This window comes from Syngnathus scovelli, chromosome 15 (assembly GCF_024217435.2).
Source record: "Syngnathus scovelli strain Florida chromosome 15, RoL_Ssco_1.2, whole genome shotgun sequence".
NCBI classification, from domain to species: Eukaryota; Metazoa; Chordata; class Actinopteri; order Syngnathiformes; family Syngnathidae; genus Syngnathus; species Syngnathus scovelli.
In genome coordinates this window covers 4,434,109-4,452,767 of record NC_090861.1, presented here as the reverse complement: position 1 = coordinate 4,452,767, position 18,659 = coordinate 4,434,109, and the positions used below count along the sequence as shown (strand labels likewise).

The 18,659-nt window shown below is 40.5% G+C and overlaps 3 protein-coding genes across 4 annotated transcripts; 2 read left to right on the top strand and 1 right to left on the bottom strand.

Moving 5' to 3' along the window:
* Positions 1 to 218: 218 nt before the first annotated feature.
* LOC125982642 (V-set and immunoglobulin domain-containing protein 10-like 2) lies at positions 219 to 6,530 on the top strand. Its single transcript, XM_049743519.2, has 12 exons — positions 219 to 564; positions 1,089 to 1,436; positions 1,562 to 1,837; positions 2,117 to 2,392; positions 2,837 to 3,103; positions 3,188 to 3,445; positions 3,833 to 4,123; positions 4,191 to 4,544; positions 4,855 to 4,977; positions 5,046 to 5,070; positions 5,153 to 5,256; positions 5,540 to 6,530. The coding sequence occupies exons 1-12, from the start codon at positions 516 to 518 to the stop codon at positions 5,650 to 5,652; spliced, it is 2,484 nt and encodes an 827-aa protein (XP_049599476.1). The 5' UTR covers positions 219 to 515; the 3' UTR covers positions 5,653 to 6,530.
* chek1 (checkpoint kinase 1) lies at positions 5,780 to 9,763 on the bottom strand. Of its 2 annotated transcripts, XM_049743641.1 has the most exons (15): positions 9,624 to 9,763; positions 9,468 to 9,533; positions 9,053 to 9,167; positions 8,865 to 8,973; positions 8,717 to 8,781; positions 8,576 to 8,645; positions 8,320 to 8,508; positions 8,136 to 8,240; positions 7,993 to 8,076; positions 7,843 to 7,927; positions 7,595 to 7,763; positions 7,370 to 7,501; positions 6,920 to 7,015; positions 6,171 to 6,272; positions 5,780 to 6,094 (listed from the first exon to the last, which is right to left on the bottom strand). In XM_049743641.1, exons 2-15 carry the CDS (start codon positions 9,530 to 9,532, stop codon positions 5,999 to 6,001), a joined length of 1,482 nt encoding a protein of 493 aa, XP_049599598.1. In that variant the 5' UTR covers position 9,533; positions 9,624 to 9,763; the 3' UTR covers positions 5,780 to 5,998. The 2 variants fall into 2 exon arrangements, with proteins under 2 accessions (XP_049599598.1, XP_049599599.1); XM_049743642.1 differs by lacking the exon at positions 6,920 to 7,015.
* Positions 9,764 to 10,746: 983 nt separating this feature from the next.
* On the top strand, positions 10,747 to 17,623 carry LOC125982648 (complement factor B-like). The gene is made up of 18 exons (XM_049743527.1): positions 10,747 to 10,861; positions 10,974 to 11,180; positions 11,243 to 11,428; positions 12,211 to 12,387; positions 13,215 to 13,301; positions 13,403 to 13,542; positions 14,274 to 14,418; positions 14,506 to 14,637; positions 14,727 to 14,834; positions 14,896 to 15,030; positions 15,529 to 15,626; positions 15,722 to 15,854; positions 16,037 to 16,175; positions 16,253 to 16,329; positions 16,530 to 16,630; positions 16,705 to 16,834; positions 16,910 to 16,959; positions 17,271 to 17,623. The coding sequence occupies exons 1-18, from the start codon at positions 10,819 to 10,821 to the stop codon at positions 17,445 to 17,447; spliced, it is 2,265 nt and encodes a 754-aa protein (XP_049599484.1). The 5' UTR covers positions 10,747 to 10,818; the 3' UTR covers positions 17,448 to 17,623.
* The last annotated feature ends 1,036 nt before the right edge of the window (positions 17,624 to 18,659 follow it).

Sequence of the window (18,659 nt, the reverse complement as noted above, 5' to 3'; positions counted from 1 at the left end):
TTGTTATTCTCTGAAATTAAAATGTCTGAAATGTATTTGTACAACTCCCCAAAGAGGATTAACGACAGGGGGAAATGATCTTATTCGACGGATTATTCTTTTATCGTTTGATGTACGTTCCCTTGTCCTGAAACAAAAAGTCCAAAAGATAAACATAAACAAAATAAAGCCTCTTATCCGCAGCATATCAAAATGATTGTGAGTGTTGCGTAGCGGAATGTCCACATTGGCAGCCATTAGTGTAATGTGTGTGTATAATAGATGAGCGCAAAGTATCACCAGTGTCATTCTAACCCTACTGGAGAAAGATAGAAGGATGGAGAGAAAGGAAAAAGACATGAATAATTGAGTCTAAATCAGTTGACTTCATCCCTTCCTACTCTCAGGCTACTCAAAGTCAGTGCCTGCTTCTGGAAACTTCTGGATGGGAGCGAGGGAAGAAGTCATTTTAGCTGGCCTTTAGATATTATTTTTGCGGGGAAAAATATTGCTGGATTGAAGATCATGATGATACCATGCTGGTCCAACTGCTAGGGCTCCTTTTTCTACTTTACTTTGCCAATTGTAAGTATAAAGAATTGGGATAAATATATTTTAAATATATGGTATATTTGAATGGATGGCAAACTTATTGAGTGTTGCAATTAGTTTGTACTTAATATGATCTTTGACTTAGTTTATAATGATCACTATTAATTTGAACCGCATTTTTATTTTATTTTGCAAGTTTCAAGCTCAACACATTTATTTTAGTTTTATTTTTTCAAGTACATTAAATTAATAATTATTAATTATTACAATAATAATTATTATAATAATATAATATATAATAATAATCTATAATATAATATTATTATAATAATTATAAATTAATAATTAATAAACAGTAAATTACCCAGAGTGGAATGAAAAATTATTAGATGTGTGTTTATTCTGCTTTGTGGCAATGTAGCGATTTTTTGTGTTCTTTATCATGAAGTCTGAAACTTACAATGCAATTCATCCTGTAACAGAACACGTGTGATACACAACACCAGGCTCTTTCTTGCACACGTTTACATGCATGTGTGTGTCTTCTCTTACCCCAGCCCAGCCCAACAATGGGGAGGTGGTGTACCAGGACACCACTGTGTACGGTGTGGTGGGCAAAGCCGTGATCTTAGAGTGCGGGTCCACCGTACCCGACATGTACATATGGAGCTTCACCAAGCCTGGCACTGAAGCCATCAAGGCGGTGGTGTACGACTTGGGCCAAGGTCCCAAGATCCAGAAACTGGCCCACACCCTCGGGCAGGTGACGGTTATCTTGAAAAGTGCCGATGTTAGCATCGACAAGCTGCCCGTGGCTGCTCAAGGTCTTTACACCTGCCAGGCCTTCTATGACATTGAGAACTCACCTGTAGTCTACTACTACTATGTGCACCTCACAGTACGAGGTAAGGCTAATTGCTAATCGTAGGATGTAGCAGTTAGCATGTGACTGACAAATACTAATGATGAGTTACCTCCTTCATGCTAATTATACCAATAGAGACTATAAAGATGCTTTTGCCTTCCATAGTTCCAGTAACAAAGCCACACCTCTTGGTGAGCGATGTCTCTCCAGTGGAAGGATCGACAATATGGCTACAATGTAATCTGGACAATGGGACAGGCCCCATCCAGTATGTATGGCAACAAGAAAACCGTCACGGAAACATCTCGGCGTTCGCTCAGGGCAACACCGGTGTGGTCAACGTGACGGAGGTGAACCGTAACCATACGGGCTGGTACCGCTGTCTGGCTAGCAACGCGGTCAACAGTGAGCAATCTGATCGGATATGGCTGGACATTATCTGTGAGTGGAGATGATTTTGTGAGAATAAAAATGTCTTTGCTTCCACTTACCGTATTTTCCGCACTATAAGGCGCACCGGATTATAAGGCGCACTGTCGGCTTTTGACAAAATTGGAGGTTTTTAGGTGCGCCTTATAGTGCGGAAAATACGGTATAACAATTCAGAAATCTTAAGCTTCCATGGCAACAGTATAACCCATCACATAAGATTAGCTACCTTGTTCTTTATAAACATTCGCAACAGAAACTCCAGTTTCATAAAACACCTTCTTTCCATAGATGGTCCTGATATTCCTCAGATCGACGTGACGCCTTACACAGTGACCGAGAGAGGTTACTCGGCCCTAGAGAGAGAGACGGTTTCCCTGCAGTGTCAAGCTCAGTCGAACCCGCCCAGCCAGTACGTCTGGTTGTACAACAGCTCGCAGGTTTACACTGGACCACAGCTCACCATCACCAAAGTCCTCCGCATGCATACGGGTGACTACGCCTGCCTGGCGCAGAACACCTACCTCAACACCCGCTCCAAGAAAACAATCAGCCTGACAGTTTACTGTGAGTCTGAACTTTGATCGCGAGCTTACCTATGGTCTTCTGTCTTGGTTCTATAAACGGTAGTGGCAATGTGGACATTTAAAGTCCAAGACAAACTCAATCTTCATTTCTGATCTTTTTAATTGCACCCTCTTCTGATTTCCTTCTCGATCAGACAACCTCTTTTACCCCTTTCAAGCATATACACAAAGTTTTCCAAAACCAAAACACAGCACACTCAAAAAACACACACAGATGAGTAAGGAGGACTTCCAGACTGGTTTGGACCGGAGAGGAACTTGACAGGACTCTTTGGCAGGTACTTGCTGACATGTCACGGCTGTGACAAGTGGCAATGGTCACTTTGCAAGGTTCCTGTATACCCAGCATTGCCAATGTTGCTTTCACCCTTGCTGACTTTCTAGATCCTTCACTGCCTTGTTACGCTACTGCTTCTCCCCACAGATCCACCAGATGGCTCTCCTTCCTGCTCGATGGAGCCGGCCGTGAATCACACCTCCTTGAAACTACGCTGCTCCTGGACTGGTGGTTTCCCTTCCGCTGAAGTTCACTGGGCTAACCACTTGAGACGTGCAGGAGAAGAGGTAGACGAAGGGCATGACAGCGACATCTTGTTGCCGTCCCAAGATCTGTTTGGCAACAGCAGCTTGTTTACCTGCACGGGTTCTCACCTTGCACTTGAGCAATCAGTGGAGTGCAGCACACGAGCATGTGAGTGGACTATGTGAACCATGTTGAGTCACAGGGATGATCCCCTCTGAAATTTTGTAAGCTCCTTAATGTTTTCTTCACCAGATCTCCCTCCTTCGGAACCGGTGTGTCTAGCCTACGTGACAACCAACAAGCAGTATCTAATGTTGTCCTGTTCATGGGATGGAGGGGCACCCAATGCTTTGGTGTGGTGGGAGGGTCCAGGTGGCCATGAAACACCCAAGCAAGAGAACTCGAACATTCTGAACATTCGCTACGGCACCGCCCGCAATGGAAGACCTTACGTCTGTCATGCAAAACATCCACTTCTGGGTCAAACTAAGACCTGCTGGCTCACATTAGGTCAGTGATCAGAGACAAGCATGCTATGGTGCTGGAAATTTGGACTATGTACCGTATTTTCCGGACTATAAGGCCCACCTAAAAAATCTAAACTTATCTGAAAAGCCGACAGTGCGCCTTATAATCCGGTGCGCCTTATATATGGACCAAATTCCTAAATTTAAACTGGCCCGAAGCATTGTGTAATGAAATCGATCATAAGTGGCCCACTGAAGACTATTATTTTGTGATTTGATTTGGATTAAAAATCTGACATGATGCTAATGGTGCGCCTTATAGTCCGGTGCGCCTTATATAAGGACACAGTTTTAAAGTGGGCCATTCATTGAAGGTGCGCCTTATAGTCCGGAAAATACGGTAACTTCTTCTATTCTATTCTATTCACAGAAGCTCCTGTGTTGCTAACGCAGCGCAGGGTCGTGTCCGTGTACGAGGGAACCGACGTGCAGCTATCTTGCAACCTGAGGGCCAACTACCTTCCCACCAGTCAGATAACATGGTTCAATAATCACGGTTTGGACATCCTGGACGCATCCAAGTACATGCTCCTGCGGACATCAGCGTGGGCTAACCTGACCGTGCGAGACACAGATGAGGCTCAGGATAGCGGCGAATACAGGTGCACCTCAAGCAACGCGGTGGGAGGAGCCGACCTCAATGTCACACTAGTAGTTAAGAGTAAGAGTCTTTCAAAGATTTCATAAAAGCAGCCACAATGTTTGCTTTGAACGGATTTCCTTCTCAGAGCACCCCATCCCACCCAATGCCACCCTGATCAGGGTGATGTACATTGGCCGCCTGCGGAACGAGGTGGAGCTGGAGTGGCAGATGGAAGGAGATGCCCAACAAGGCTGGACCGGATTCGTCGTGCAGCACAGAGGTCTAACCGAGCGACCGGGGAGGAGAACGATCAACAACGAATCAATGGGGAGAACAGAAGAACGGATCAGTGCTGAAGTCTGGCACGAGAACATCATCCAGGATCCTGATGTCAGGATTCACATTGTGGACAGGCTGACACCCACGGCAAAGTACCACTTCCGGGTCATGCCTTTCAACTACAGAACCATTGGGCATCCTTCTGCTGCTAAAACGCCAGGTAGATTCAAGCGCAGTGGCAAAAATTTTAATTTCTAACCACAACTCAACTTATCAAATTGAGTGCTGTTAATTAGATTTGATGTAATACATGTTCTTTGTCTTTATTCAGGTGAAAGACTCAACCATAAATCCCACACAAACACACAACACTCTTTCCTTTTACCTTCTTTTCTTCTGCCTCTTTTGTTTCCATAGTTACCAGCTATCAGGTGATTGATAGTAAAGTAGAGGTTATTATGTGTTGAGGGTAGTCAACAAATACACTGCATGAGTATTTGTCGCAATGTGTAAACTGTTGTGTGTTGCAGCCGAGCCGCGCTCCAACAACTACCCTGCTGTGATTGGTGCAGCTATTGGCGGGATGCTTTTTGCTGTCATTTTCACCGTGCTGCTGCTCATGTACATTTTCCGCAACCGCAACAACAGTCCTCGTGAGTGTCACTCACATACGCTATAGTTGATAGAAAAGTCAAGAATTTAATTTATTGCCTTCTTGCAGGACTACATGACATGTTGTTTGGCCTGTGAGTATATGTTGCTGAAGTAAATAGTCCATTTTGGCTTTAGTTAACGATATTAAGGGATTGTCACGTTTTCCGTTTCCAGGCGTCACAGCCAATCGAGGGAGAACATTAATTTCCCGGAGGATGAGGGGGTCAGTGAGGTGGAGGGCGGAGGCATACCAGAAATGGGCAGCTCATCCAGCCAAGGCAAGATGGACAAGTAACGCTTAAAAATGTCACACAAAGCTAAAAAAAATTTCAATGGGAGACTATTAAAGTCACATGATTAACATAATGACTCCTTTTGCCAAATTATGATCATCGGAATCTTGTTTAATAGAAATATTTTTTTGAATAACATATACAGGCAAATTTTTAAAAGCAAGATTGATTATCATAATTCTGTAGTTTTAAACAGTTTGATAATATTTAATTTCTTTCAATGCAGTTGGATCCTGTATTGTATTATGATTGTGATTATTTTGTGCAGGTCTGAAAATACCTCGTGCGGCTTCACCCTTGGCCGCCGCCGACCAGGGCCCTCCCATGGGGGACAACGAACCCGTCAATGTCACCATCACCGTCCAGGCGACTGGCTCCTGAAGCATATTACTCGCAAAGTCATAGTAGTCTTCATTTTTTTGTGGCTTCCAAAATTACATCCTGTCCATTTTTTCCATCTTAAACCTGAAATTTGCAGTTTGAACTCTCTTTAAAAAAAAAATCACTGTAACTGTAAAGTAATTTATTTAGTAATCAACATTTTGAACAGTAACAACATAAAAACAAATCTGTCATATTGACTGAGAACGTTTTTCTTTAAAAAAACATGACAACAGGAAACGGGGAACACAAACAATAAAACTCATACCAAACGGGAACAATTAAATATATAACATTAAAAAGTTAACAGCTATTTACCAACAATTCCTGTTTGTCACAAATGGCTTCAAGTGCTAGGAAAGACAATCTTCTGAGTGCAGACGATATCGCACAGCTTCTGCTTTATCTTCAAGAAAACACGTTTGAACTCCAGGCCGTCACCCTGTACACATGATAGTGTGTCAATTACTTTTTAATTCTGCTTTATGCGATCAGTAAAATTAGCGATTAAAACTCACCTTGGACAGTCTAAAGTCTAACAGCACATTCTGATTCATATCGAGCAAGTAGACTTTGAAAATAAGTTTGTTATTGCGTTTGTCCAGTGTACTGACCGTTACCTGAGGAGAAAAAGATGGGATTAAAATTTCATTAACAAAATTTCTCACACGTTCCATGTTGTAAAATCTCAATTTTGCTTTACCAACCACTGTATGAGGCTACGCTTACACTAACTATATTTAAGGCGGCCATGTCAGACCAGTAGACAACACTGGATGAGCAAATGAGATTGCCGTGAATGCACGTTGAGATGTTTATAAACTGTCCAAACCTTTTCCATGGCAGTCAGATAAAAACAGCAACTAAACCTGACATAATTTGGAGCCAGCTAGTTTTTTTTTTTCCTTTTTGGAGGGGGAGGGGGGGGGGGGGTGTTGATTAGTGAATTAGTTCTAGACATAGAAATATGATATTGCTGAAAATATTTAGCGACGCCCATAACCAACAGGTGCACACCACGGTTAGAATAGTTTTGTGAGTTTTCATTCTAATCTATTTTTTATTAGTTTTAGAGCAGTTCTGTTATTGTTTTTATATTTGTTATTTCATTAATTTCCCTCAACTATTACAACCTTGGTGCACACTTTCACCAACATTTAGGAAACAGACAAACAATAACATGCAAATGAACACTTGAACGCATGCAGACACACATAAGCATGCAGACACACATTTAAATCACACAAACATAGGGAGGGAACCTCACTCTATTTTTACACCGCTTTCTTATCCTTTCACAACTTGTTTTCTGTCTCTTGGCAATGGGTAAAAGCAGAATTCTAATGATGCCCTCTATCTGTCGCTGCACAAAAATGACCACAGGATTATGAATCATGAAGTCTAAAATTCCATATGAAAAGCACACCTGATCAGAATTTAAAAGTAGGGATGTTTGATTTTTTTTTTTTTTTCGACCGATACCAGTATGAGTACTAGTTCTCGCGTAGTAGCGGCCGATACCAAGGTTTCGAATACCGAGGTCCGATACCCTAAAATAAGACTAATTCGGTATCGATAGCTGGTATCGGTACTCGCTCATCCCTATTTAATAGCCTAAACCCAAGTGCTTCCAAGTCATCTAATTAAAATGGACGCTGTAAACAAAACATTTTAGTGCACATGCCTGATTGTAAATTACGCATTTGCGTATACATACGTGATTGTCGCAGGTGAGTTTGTAGACGAGGGTCAGGCTATCGCAGGCGTCTTTCAGCAAAGTCAGAGAGGTGTGAGCGTTCACGGAGGTGAAGAAACGCGTCATTCGACGGACTAATCTTTGCCACGGTGTCTGCGCCCACAAAGAAGGGATGGAATTGTGAAATTATTTGGCGAAAGATCGGGAAATATTGCCCTAGAGGTGCATTGAAGGACTTGGACTCACCTGACTGGCTCCCGGCGTCCCCATCAGCTGACTGCCCAGCAGCATATGCTCGGGTTTGGTCGGTTGGGAGAAGCTGACTTGAGCGTTGGACTTGCCGTCGAGCAGCATGCCTTCCCAACCTCCCACGGCGAGGTCGGGCTGGGAGCTAGACAACTGGATCTTGTCGTTGCTGCACAGAAAAAAAAAAACGTAAAGTTGGCGTAAAGACCACACAAAAAGTATCTCAAGAAAACAAAAGACGCATTTACCTGCTGGCTCGAGGTATGACTTCGAGATCGGTTCGTTGGTGTTTGTTGGGATGTGAGCTTGAAGCACTTGGTGGCTGCTTAACACCTGCAAAAAAAAAAAAAATCCTGATTAGAAATGGAACTGTCACGTTAAGTCACGGGCTTCTTTACCTTCAGTGAACCAGCGGTCTTTCTGAATTTCCTCAATAGTGATGCGCGTTTCTGGTGCGGCCATCAGTAATTTGGATAACAAAGCTGAAAAAAAAAAAATACGATGACACACAAATTGGCCAATGTGCACATTGAGGACTTACAGAGAGGTGCTGGCTGTATTTTCTTCCAGGGAGACGTGTAGGTTTTCTTGTTAAGCCAATCCAAATATTCCTGACAGGTTTCAGATGGTTGGTCCCATGGCAGTTCTGGAGGGAAGAAGAACAGAAGGTTAGAAGTCAGAATCAGAAAAGCCTTTTGTGAGCATGGTTCAATTGGTTTCCTTACCTCCAGCCAGCATTGCAGTGAGCACGATACCACAAGACCAGATATCTGCAGGTTGAGCTTTGTACTGAGTTTTGCTCAACAGCTCCGGGGCGACATAAGGGAGAGTCCCGCAGAGACGATTCATCGGCCGCTCTCTTCCTTTGAAGCGAAACATGGTCGCCAGGCCAAAATCTGTCAGCTTGATGTTGTCTGGAAGGCCAAAGCGCAGTAGGTAAAAATGCACATGCAGCATTTTCATATAGTGATGATTTCTAACCTTTGTCATCCAGCAAAATATTCTCTGGCTTTATGTCTCGGTGCGTGATGCCGATTTTGTGGAGGTACTCCTGCAAATAGCACAAAGTGAGATTTCAATACAAGCAGAAAGAAGGAGGTCACATGATCAACACAAACTCACCACAGCCGATAAAAGTTGCTGGAAAAATTTGTGTGCATCTTTCTCATCCATTCCAACATCCGGCTCTAAAGATAGAAATTTGATTAGCAAAATGTGAGCAGCCTTTAAAAAATAAACACTTTCGTTAATTTAATTTCAGCTTTCTCACCAATTCGGTCGAACAGCTCGCCTCCTATGCAGTACTCCAAAAAGAGGAAGACAGTATTTCCTTCTTTACGATGTCCGTAGAAACGCACAATGTTGGAGTGCTTCAGCATCTGGAAAAAAATAAATCACACACTTATCAATTGACTTCACTGAAATGCTTCACGGATCGCATCGGAGGTCATATCCTACCTTGTGCACGCAGATCTCCTTCTTCACATTCTCCGCACATTCTTCACCCTGCAAGGTGTCGATCACCTTGACTGCAACCGCCTCCTCCGTCTGTCTGTTCACCAGAAGCTTCACTCTAACATGGACAGAAAGGAACATTAAAAAACAATCAATAGAAGTGATTACTGACCAGCTCTCTGATGTCTTTTTGAACTTTTATTTGCTGTTTTATTTATTTGCCGACTTTACAAAAATATTAATCCAAATTTAACAACTATCTTGTTTGAAGCAGTTGGAAATGAAAGAGGAGAGATTCAAATTCTCCGATCACCAGTGGATCAAATGTGTCATGATCACTTCTCAACCAAAGTTAGCTGCCTGAAATAAGGATACAATAATAATTAAAGAGGTGAAACAATAATAAAAAGATTCCTACTCTCCATAAGCTCCTTCACCAAGTGTCTGAACAAGATCCCAGTCCTGCACAAACGGCACAGCCATACTAAAAACAGAAACAAACATTAGTATTACTTAAACTGTAATTCTGTAACATGATAACCAAAATAATATTGTTTTTTGAGTAGACACGTACCTGCAAAATTAGCGGTGCTTGCCCGATTTCAAAGTTTTAACTGACGTTTATGGAGCATCACTCTAACTGAAGAAGTCAACAAACGAATTAGCGCGCTGTTATTTTGTTAACGCCTACTTCCGCTTTTCGTAACTTCCGTTTCCGTTTTCATTGGCTCGTTGTGCTACGTTCGTTTTTTTTAAACATTACAATCGAGGGAAATATTAGATTTAATGTAGATGCCACATTTTTAACCCGACATAATTGTTTTAGCACCATTAAAAAAATTAAATGTATATTTTTACAAATATAATAAATATAACGGAATTTCACCAGGCTGGTAGTATGACGTAACAAAGAGATGATGACGTCTTCATCCTTTAATGATTAAAGGATGAAAGGTAGTACTTTGAAAAATCACTTTTGTTGTGGAGAGTATTCCTTTAACTCCCTCTTGTAATTTTCCACCGTCTTAATTATTAAGGTTTATGCATAAAATGTTGTTAATCATAATTTGAGGGATCATCAAGGACATCATTCACAATGACCTCTCACACACTACTTAAACACTTACACAGAACTGTAAGAGTTAATTAATGGTCTTTTGCTTCAATTTACCTTTCAGTTTTAAAAGGTTGTGTTTTTTTCCATAGTTTATTATGCAAAATGTTGGAGGATCAGGGGATTTCCAGGAGGGTCAGTTGAACCCTGGCGGTGTGCGATCAATACCTGGATCAGCGTGTAAACAAATCCATGATCAAATACACCTCCAATTTTGGGAAATGATCAGCCGAGTGTACTTCGGAATTCTTCTTCGGGAATACAGACTGACAAGATGATCTAATTAATACCAAAGGTGGCTTCATTTGGAACGCAAAACCAATTACTCACTATTAAAATTTCCTTTTATCTAAATATTTTACTCCAGTGTATGCCCAACACAGCAATATAAGCTACTGATTGATATTTCCAAACCCAAATAAAAACTTTTACTTTCATTTTGACCGTATTGATGAATATAAATTAATATTACATGTTGCAACATTATAGAATGTTCAGAGTCATCACTGCAGGCCACTACTATTGATTGAATTCTATTTATCCTGAAGTTAATAAATAACGTCTCGATTTTGCCTTGTGGCTGTGTGAGTTGATATAACCCCATCTCCTGCTAAACGTTTCATTTTTCGGTTCCTCACTTGTTGAAGTTTCCAACATGCAGCGTCTTGCCTGTGTGGCACTTTTGTGTCTCCTAATAGGTGAGCTAAAATAGAAATCAAATCTTGATCAAAATTTGTATTTCGAGATCATCTTTTTCAATTTCTCAGTCTGTGGTCAGATTTATAAATATCACATGGTTTTCCATTTTAGTGGGCCAAGTATGGTGCGATTGTTCCGAGGACAACATGCAAATACAGGGAGGTCATTACACACTGACCAAGGGACTAAATACAGGCAGCATGCTGGTCTACCACTGTGGTGAGGGTTTCTACCCATATCCCTCCAGAAGACGCGTGTGCCAGCTCACTGGCACATGGAGCGAACAGCCCATACCATCTAAACCTCAGACGTGCAGGGGTGAGTAGCACCAACATGATGCTTTTCTCCACATTTAATCTGACTCCCCCGTTTCTCTGTAGTGGTTGAATGCCCGAACCCCATGGTGCTGATGCACGGCAGCGTTTATCCTCCTCAGGAAAAATACTTAGTAGATAACGAAACCACATATGAGTGCTACCTCGGCTACACATTACGAGGTTCGGCCAGGCGGGTCTGCTTACCAAACGGCAAGTGGAGTGGCTCCACTCCTATCTGCAGCCGGGACTGTGAGTGCACTTCTATGAGTTTGATCTTTTGAAAACAGTCGAGACACAAAGTGGAAATTTAAAGTATGAAGTCCATGGTTCTGGTACCAGTTGTGGGATAAGGGTACTGTCTAGTGCAGGGGTGTCAAACTTATTTTTGTCATGGGCCGTATTGTCGTCATAGTTTCCTTTGGAGGACCGTGATGACTGTCAAGCCAAATAAAAGTATGAACGCCTCATATTATATATAGTATAAGCTAGAAAAAATACTGACAAATAACTCAATAAGAGTATTAAAAACTGTTCAAATATTTAAAAAAAAAAAGATTTTTAAAAGTAAAGACCATTTGCAATTTTATTAATGAAATTTGATGCATTAATTGTCTTTGCGGGCCACATAAAATGATGTGGCGGGCCGTATCTGGCCCCCGGGCCTTGAGTTTGACACCTGTGCTCTAGTGGTACATAAAAAGAATCACTGTCTCAGTATATTAATTTTTATTTACAATCTAAAACATTTATTTGTGTTAATATAATTTTTTACTTCAATGAGCTGCACGTTTAAACTGAATAATTTTCCAATATTAGTGTGGTAGGTGAGTAGCATTAACTGTATTTTAGTTTTATTTAATTTTATTTCATAATTATGTAACAGCTAACAGTAACGAATGTTTATTTTCTATGATCAAAATCTGCAATGAAATGTCAAATAGCATTACAAAACAAATGACTGTTCAACATTATCAGGCTTACTTCCATATTTATATTTAATTTTGCTGCATTTTAACTTATCACACACACAGCAGGAAGTGACTGCGCCGATCCCGGGATTCCAGCTGGCGCTTTGAGAACCGGGAATTCATTCCGACTTGACGACAAAGTGAAATACAGATGCAGCAGCAATATGTTTCTGGTGGGCTCCAGCGAGCGAATGTGCCTGGAGAACGGCCAGTGGACTGGCACGGAACCAACTTGCTACTGTAAGACACACACTGTCACACTTATAGTATTTGACTTATTTACATGGCCAAAACATATTCTGGATTCTTTTAAAATGATCAAATTATTTTCAAATGAACATTATATTTGCCTTATGCTTTTTCATTAGTGTGCTTGGTAACATGCCAGAGTACATAGTACATGTTGCAAACATCTTGTCCTAGTGTGTGACATCATGACATCCGCCCCCAATGACAATACATTCCGAGTAAGCCAAGTTGTAGCATCAGAATGAGGTCATGGGCATTATTGATTATGATTCATTATTTTGTTAGCTGACTAATAACCTATGTAGAAAATTCCACACGGCAGGTTTTTTTTTTGTATATGAGACCGTCTCTTTAATAAAATGCTATTATTCGTCTTTCCATTTGTTATCGGAAACATCAACTGTAATTCGTTTGGTGTTCAAGTTTATTTTTGAACATGAGATCAACCAAACACAAAATCATTTTTTCACATAATTTCATGTTATGCCAAGAAGACAAATAAATCAACATGTTCAAAAAAGGAGAAGGAAGAAGCTATTGCTTGTTTTTTTCATTTATACATCATAATTCTTAACATGGTTGCTGATTATTTTTTTCGAGGTATAGAAACTCTTGCTTTATTGGCGGAAGATAATTTTGGAAATGAAAAACAGTTCATACATTCTGAAAATAAAAATAAATAAATAAAAATATGAACTATATAGCTGAAAACAGACAATCAAAAGATTTCAATTACTATAGTTTTCTAGTGTAAAATTTTTAAAATGTTCTTTGAATTGGGCAATGTGTTTACTTTCTTTATGTGTTTAAATCCTCAGATGATTACACTTATGATACTCCATGGGAAGTTTCAGAGGCTTTTGGTGGTGCAATTAAAAGTAGTCTCACCACTTTGGCGCCCACAGGTAAGAGGAATAATGCACAAGAATTTATGAATCACACTAAAATGGAAAGTTTCACAGCAAGATTATGTGAAGATTATGATTAATGTTTTTTAACCATTTAGACGACACACAGGAGGGCAGAAAAATTCGGGTTTCAAAAAATGGAACACTCAACATCTACATTGGTTTGGATATTTCCGAGAGCATTGAAGAAAAATACTTCAATGACGCCAGGGAGACTGTAACGAAACTCATCTCCAAGGTAACAAAAAACACATTTTTGTTTTTGATTATAATATATATGAAGTTTACGAGCGTAATAAAAAGTGCATGTTGAAAATCGTTAGCACTATCTCTATGATGGCGTCTTTTTTAATATGCTGAACTTGATGAGTCAGCAAATATGCTGCAGGTTTAAGAGATGCAAGTTAGATTGGGACTGCTTTTGTTTAAATAGGGAGTTTCTGCTGAGCACGAATATGCTGACTACAAAAACACCACCGTGATTTAGTGGGTACCACATTTAATCAATTAGTCCACATTTGGAGGTACAAAAAAAAACTATGCATTATATTTGACAGATCATCAGCAGCATTAAGTTCTAGTCAATGTTCAAATTTTAAGATGCAGAACAGAATTTTTATGATTATTGTTATTGGCGTTGTTAATGATGTCACATGTTACATGTCCGGCACCATCGGGAGAAAATTTTGCCATGTTCAAAAGCGGGTCTCATTCCATTTAGCTGTCAAGGCAGTTTCCCATTATAAGTGGATTTAATTATGAATTACTGTATGCATTATAATATTTTTGGCCTGAGTCCTTTGGCATGTTTTCAACGCGGCCGGCAGGATGCTATTTTGGCTACTAAATGCCTCATTTACAAAGTAACAATTAGTGAAGATGGGGAACGTATTTTCCAGCAATTTTCTTGCACTTGTCTGCTCATTACTAAACCTAATCTCCCCCCCCCCCCCCCCTCCCCTAACGCAGATTTCATCTTTTCCTATCTCTCCAAACTACGAGGTTGTATTTTTCTCCTCGGAAATATTTGAAGTTGTCAACATTGTGGATTTCATCGACGGCCATGTTCAGCTGAACACCGTGAAGACAAAACTGGAAGAATTTAAAATAGGCAGTGAGTGGGCCAACGGATCAATATCTGAAAATGGGCTTTTAGTCGACTGCTTGGTTTTGAGATGTTTTTGTTGTTCCCCACTCAAAGTTGGAAACACAGCTGGAACGGATCTCAATCTGGTCTTCACGACCTTCTTGAAGCGGATGGCGGAAATAAAGCAGATAAAAGGGGAAGAGGCCTTTAAGGATCACCGTCACGTCATCATTCTTTTTACAGATGGTAATTTCATCTTTTGCGTAAAAATCTGAAGGTAAAAAAGTGTCATTCCATGAGATCAATCTAACAGAAGTGTTTTGATTCATACACAGGTGCCTACAACATGGGTGGGTCACCTGAATTGACAGTGAAAAAAATCAAGAATATGGTCTACATGGACTCCGATAATAAGAAAGAACCCTTAAGAGCAGAGTTCTTGGGTGAGTTGGCTTTAGCTCCGATGGTTTTAAGTCCAATCTGAATTTTGGGTCTTTCTTTCAGACATTTACATTTTCGCCATCGGGGCGGAGATCTTTGACGATGACTTGGAGCCTCTGGTCACCGGGACGGGTGGCAACCATTACTTCCGGCTGCAAAACATAAAACAATTGCAAAGGACATTTGATGACATCATCGGTGAGTTTGGGATTTTTGCTTTGTGTTTTTTTTTTTTGCTTCCACATCACCTCCGTTACTTTGTGTAACTCAATAATACAAATATGTTTTAATTGTCATTTCTTCCAATAGTATTACCGTATTTTTATAAGGCGCACCTAAAAACCTAAAATTTTCTCAAAAGCCAACAGTGCGCCTTATAGTCCGGTGTGCCTTATATATGGACCAAATTCCTAAATTTAAACTGGCCCGAAGCATTGTGTCATGAAATCAATCATAAGTGGCCCGCTGAAGACTATGAATCATGAATCAAAAAGACTATGGATTATTATTTTGTGATTATGAAGTAATTTGTTGCCTCTGAAGTTGAAATAAAAAAGATAAAATGGAGAATGACTATAGGGACAACGTTTTAAAATGGGCCATTCATTGAAGGTACGCCTTATAGTCCGGTGCGCCTTATAGTCCGGAAAATACGGTAAATGAAATTGTGAACCATCGGTTTTGATCCACTTTCAGATGAGGGCGATGTCCAAGGATCGTGTGGTCTTCACAAGGATTATGTCACCATTGAAAAAAGGGAAAACTATCCATGGGCAGCGCTGATTATTGTCCAGGTGAAAAATGAAGAATTTTTCTGTTTTTTATTTTTTTCCCCTGCTGCAGTACCTTTGCGGACTGAATCTAATTTGTGTTTGACTAATATTTTAAGAACAATGGTAGAGTGATGAATTGTATGGGCTCTCTGGTGACGCCCATGTTCATCTTGACCGCCGCTCACTGCTTCACATTTGAAGATTTGCCCAAACACATCACAGTTGAGATAAACGACGGACAAGGCAGAAGTAAGATGACCCCGGTTGACCCTTCATCATTTTGCATTGTATTGTAAATCACGGTTCATTTGCCATTATCCCAGATTTTTTTTTTTTTTTTAGGGGGGGTTGGAATTCATCTATGGAAATCTATTTTGTAGAGATTTTTAGTTTTTTGTAAGATTTGGTTTCCATCTTTCTATCTCTGACAGCAAAAAGAGTCAAGAATTTCTTTTTACACCCATTGTTCAACGTCAGCGCTAAAGTGAACGAGGGTGTGAAGGAATTTTACGACTACGACGTGGCTCTCATACAACTTACCGAATTTGTTAAAATCTCCACGCTGGTCAGGTACAATATAATTTACTTATTTGAAAAAAGTCACATTTGTGAAATTGTTGACAATATTGTCCTCTCTTCTTGTTTAGACCAATTTGCATACCCTGTACCCAGGAGACTAGTAATGCTCTAAAACTGGTTGGTGAATCCACCTGCGCACAACAAGGTAACTAAAGAAATAATTCTAGTGCAACACGTGAAACAAAAATGTTTAAAATTACAGTTTTGAGTTGTGGTGTATTGGTTTAATATTATAAAAGAAATAGTAATAAATATCTGGGGCAATCAAAAGTACTTCACTATTTAGTATATCTTTTTATTATTTTGTAACAATAAATACTAAATTGTCTGTGTCTCAAACTACAGAGGAGCTACTTTTAAAGAATATGGAAAAACTTACATTCCTGACACGCACTAATAACCAATGGGTAGATGAAAAACACGTCCATGCTAAACTCGGCGATAAGGTGAGTTCTTAACAATCACTTGTGTTTGCAAAAATTCCCTTGAGCTGATTTGATTTTCCTGTTGCGCAACGCAGAGGGATGAATGCATTCAACATGCATTGGAGGCACCGGGAATCACAACAAAAAAAGCTGAAGTTCCCGTGACGGGAAACTTCCTATGCACTGGCGGTTTGACTCCCTTCAGAGATCATATAGCATGTACAGGTAGGTTGACATGATTTTTTTTTTCCTCATAGTTATGGAATGCTATTTTCCACTGAGGAATGTCATTTGATGCAGGTGACTCCGGAGGTGCTGTCTTCAAGAACTTTGAGCATCGCACGGTGCAGGTGAGGAACATGAAAGACATATTTTTGGGTAAAAAAAAAAAAAAAGTTTAGGTTAGGTACCAAGATATCTGCTTTACAGTTAAGAGAAAAGGTTCAGCCTTTTAATGTATGGACGAATATATACCGTATTTTCCGGACTATAAGGCGCACCGGACTATAAGGCGCACCGAACTATAAGGCGCACTGTCGGCTTTTGAGAAAATTTTAGGTTTTTAGGTGCGCCTTATAGTCCGGAAAATACGGTAATAAACACAGCTGTTAACGGTTATTTTTTATTTTTTTAAATGGACCAATTTGTTCCTTATTTCCAGATCGGGCTGGTCAGCTGGGGAAGCAAAAATCTGTGCAAAGGCGGCGGTGTGGTCGACTCGGATGCGGACTCCCGAGATTTCCACATCAATGTTTTCAAGGTTGTACCTTTCCTCAAAACTATCCTTGGAAACGACACCCAGGATGATTATGCACCGCTGGAGTTTTTGAAGAACTAAATGCTAAACGATTTGAAAAATGCTGTTACGTGATATCTGAAAATTAAACTCATGGTTTAAATATAATTAAGAAATGTATCACGCAAGATCGAACGTGAAGATCATGCTAAACCGTGTCACTTAGATTGTCGATTTGATATTTTGGTTTTTTTTGGATTACAATATATTTTGAACACTTTGGTCTTTGTTTAATTTGGACATCAGAGTTAAAACATTTCTAGTCTCTAATTGGTTTTGCTCAGTGTCATCAGCCAATCAGCTCCTTCCCTGCTGATCCTTCCCATCCATGGCTAGAGTTCTTGTTCAAAATATTGCATTGGTGAGATTTTCAGGTGCACCTACATCATCTTCAACAGTTTCCTTAACAATCGCTCGTTTATCAACTCGCAAACAGGAGTTACCATAACGTTGCATTAAAAGGCTTTTACGTCCACTGATGGAGAGTTCCGACTCTCCTTTTGGGTCACCGAGTCGAGGCTTGTTTCCTACGCATTGCGGACGCCACATCTGGTGGCGTGCCAACTCGCATTATTCAAATCTAATTTAGTGGAAAGTACTTTTGGTTGGCGCGCAAAACAGTTTTATCTGTCTCCGGTGCAAATCAGCACTACGTGCCATTGTTGGTCTTTGTGTTTGTGTTTTACGAGGCCCGCAAGATGCGAGTTTATAGCTTCGAATAAGCTCATTTGATCAGCTGACCATTATGCTGTCATGGATTGACTCAGTGGAAAAAAAAAGTACACTTAGCAATCCTCCCTAAATGTCACGTGGTGAATTTTCCTTCTGAGTACCACCCACCCGTTTTTTCTACGTGTGGGTGATGTACGAGGACCATTCCCACGGGAGCATTCATCTAGATTCCCTTTAACTAATTAGGATGGAGGGACGAGGAGGTCAACGGGATGGCCTGAGACAGAGCACCACGTGAGTCTTAATTGAATGAAAGCTCCTCAGATGTTGTAAACAAGAAGGGTTCCGTTGTCTTCTGCTTTATAGTCCACCTGCTAACCTCAACGTGACACCCTCCAATGTAAACCCCAGACTGGAATCGATCAAACATAACGGGATTAGCAGTTGCAGCAGTTCTTACCCATAGTCCGGGTTCCTCGCCAACTCACCCAGCGGATTCCTGATGAAGCATCCTCAAAGTCCGCTTGATGTCTCCCTGCTGCTCCTAAATCAACCTTATAGGCCATTTTAGAAATTACTCCC

Bases quoted from the DNA above. Each gene is read 5' to 3' on its own strand.
- LOC125982642 (XM_049743519.2), top strand. From the start codon at position 516: ATGCTGGTCCAACTGCTAGGGCTCCTTTTTCTACTTTACTTTGCCAAT. The intron at 1,838-2,116 runs GTGAGTGGAGAT...TTCTTTCCATAG, and splicing joins GATATGGCTGGACATTATCT to ATGGTCCTGATATTCCTCAG. The intron at 3,104-3,187 runs GTGAGTGGACTA...TTTCTTCACCAG, and splicing joins GGAGTGCAGCACACGAGCAT to ATCTCCCTCCTTCGGAACCG.
- chek1 (XM_049743641.1), bottom strand. From the start codon at position 9,532: ATGGCTGTGCCGTTTGTGCAGGACTGGGATCTTGTTCAGACACTTGGT. The intron at 8,974-9,052 runs GTAGGATATGAC...ATTTTTTTCCAG, and splicing joins AGGAGATCTGCGTGCACAAG to ATGCTGAAGCACTCCAACAT. The intron at 6,273-6,919 runs GTGAGGTTCCCT...TTTTCTCCTCAG, and splicing joins GAAAGCGGTGTAAAAATAGA to GTAACGGTCAGTACACTGGA.
- LOC125982648 (XM_049743527.1), top strand. From the start codon at position 10,819: ATGCAGCGTCTTGCCTGTGTGGCACTTTTGTGTCTCCTAATAG. The intron at 11,181-11,242 runs GTGAGTAGCACC...GTTTCTCTGTAG, and splicing joins TAAACCTCAGACGTGCAGGG to TGGTTGAATGCCCGAACCCC. The intron at 14,419-14,505 runs GTGAGTGGGCCA...CCCCACTCAAAG, and splicing joins GGAAGAATTTAAAATAGGCA to TTGGAAACACAGCTGGAACG.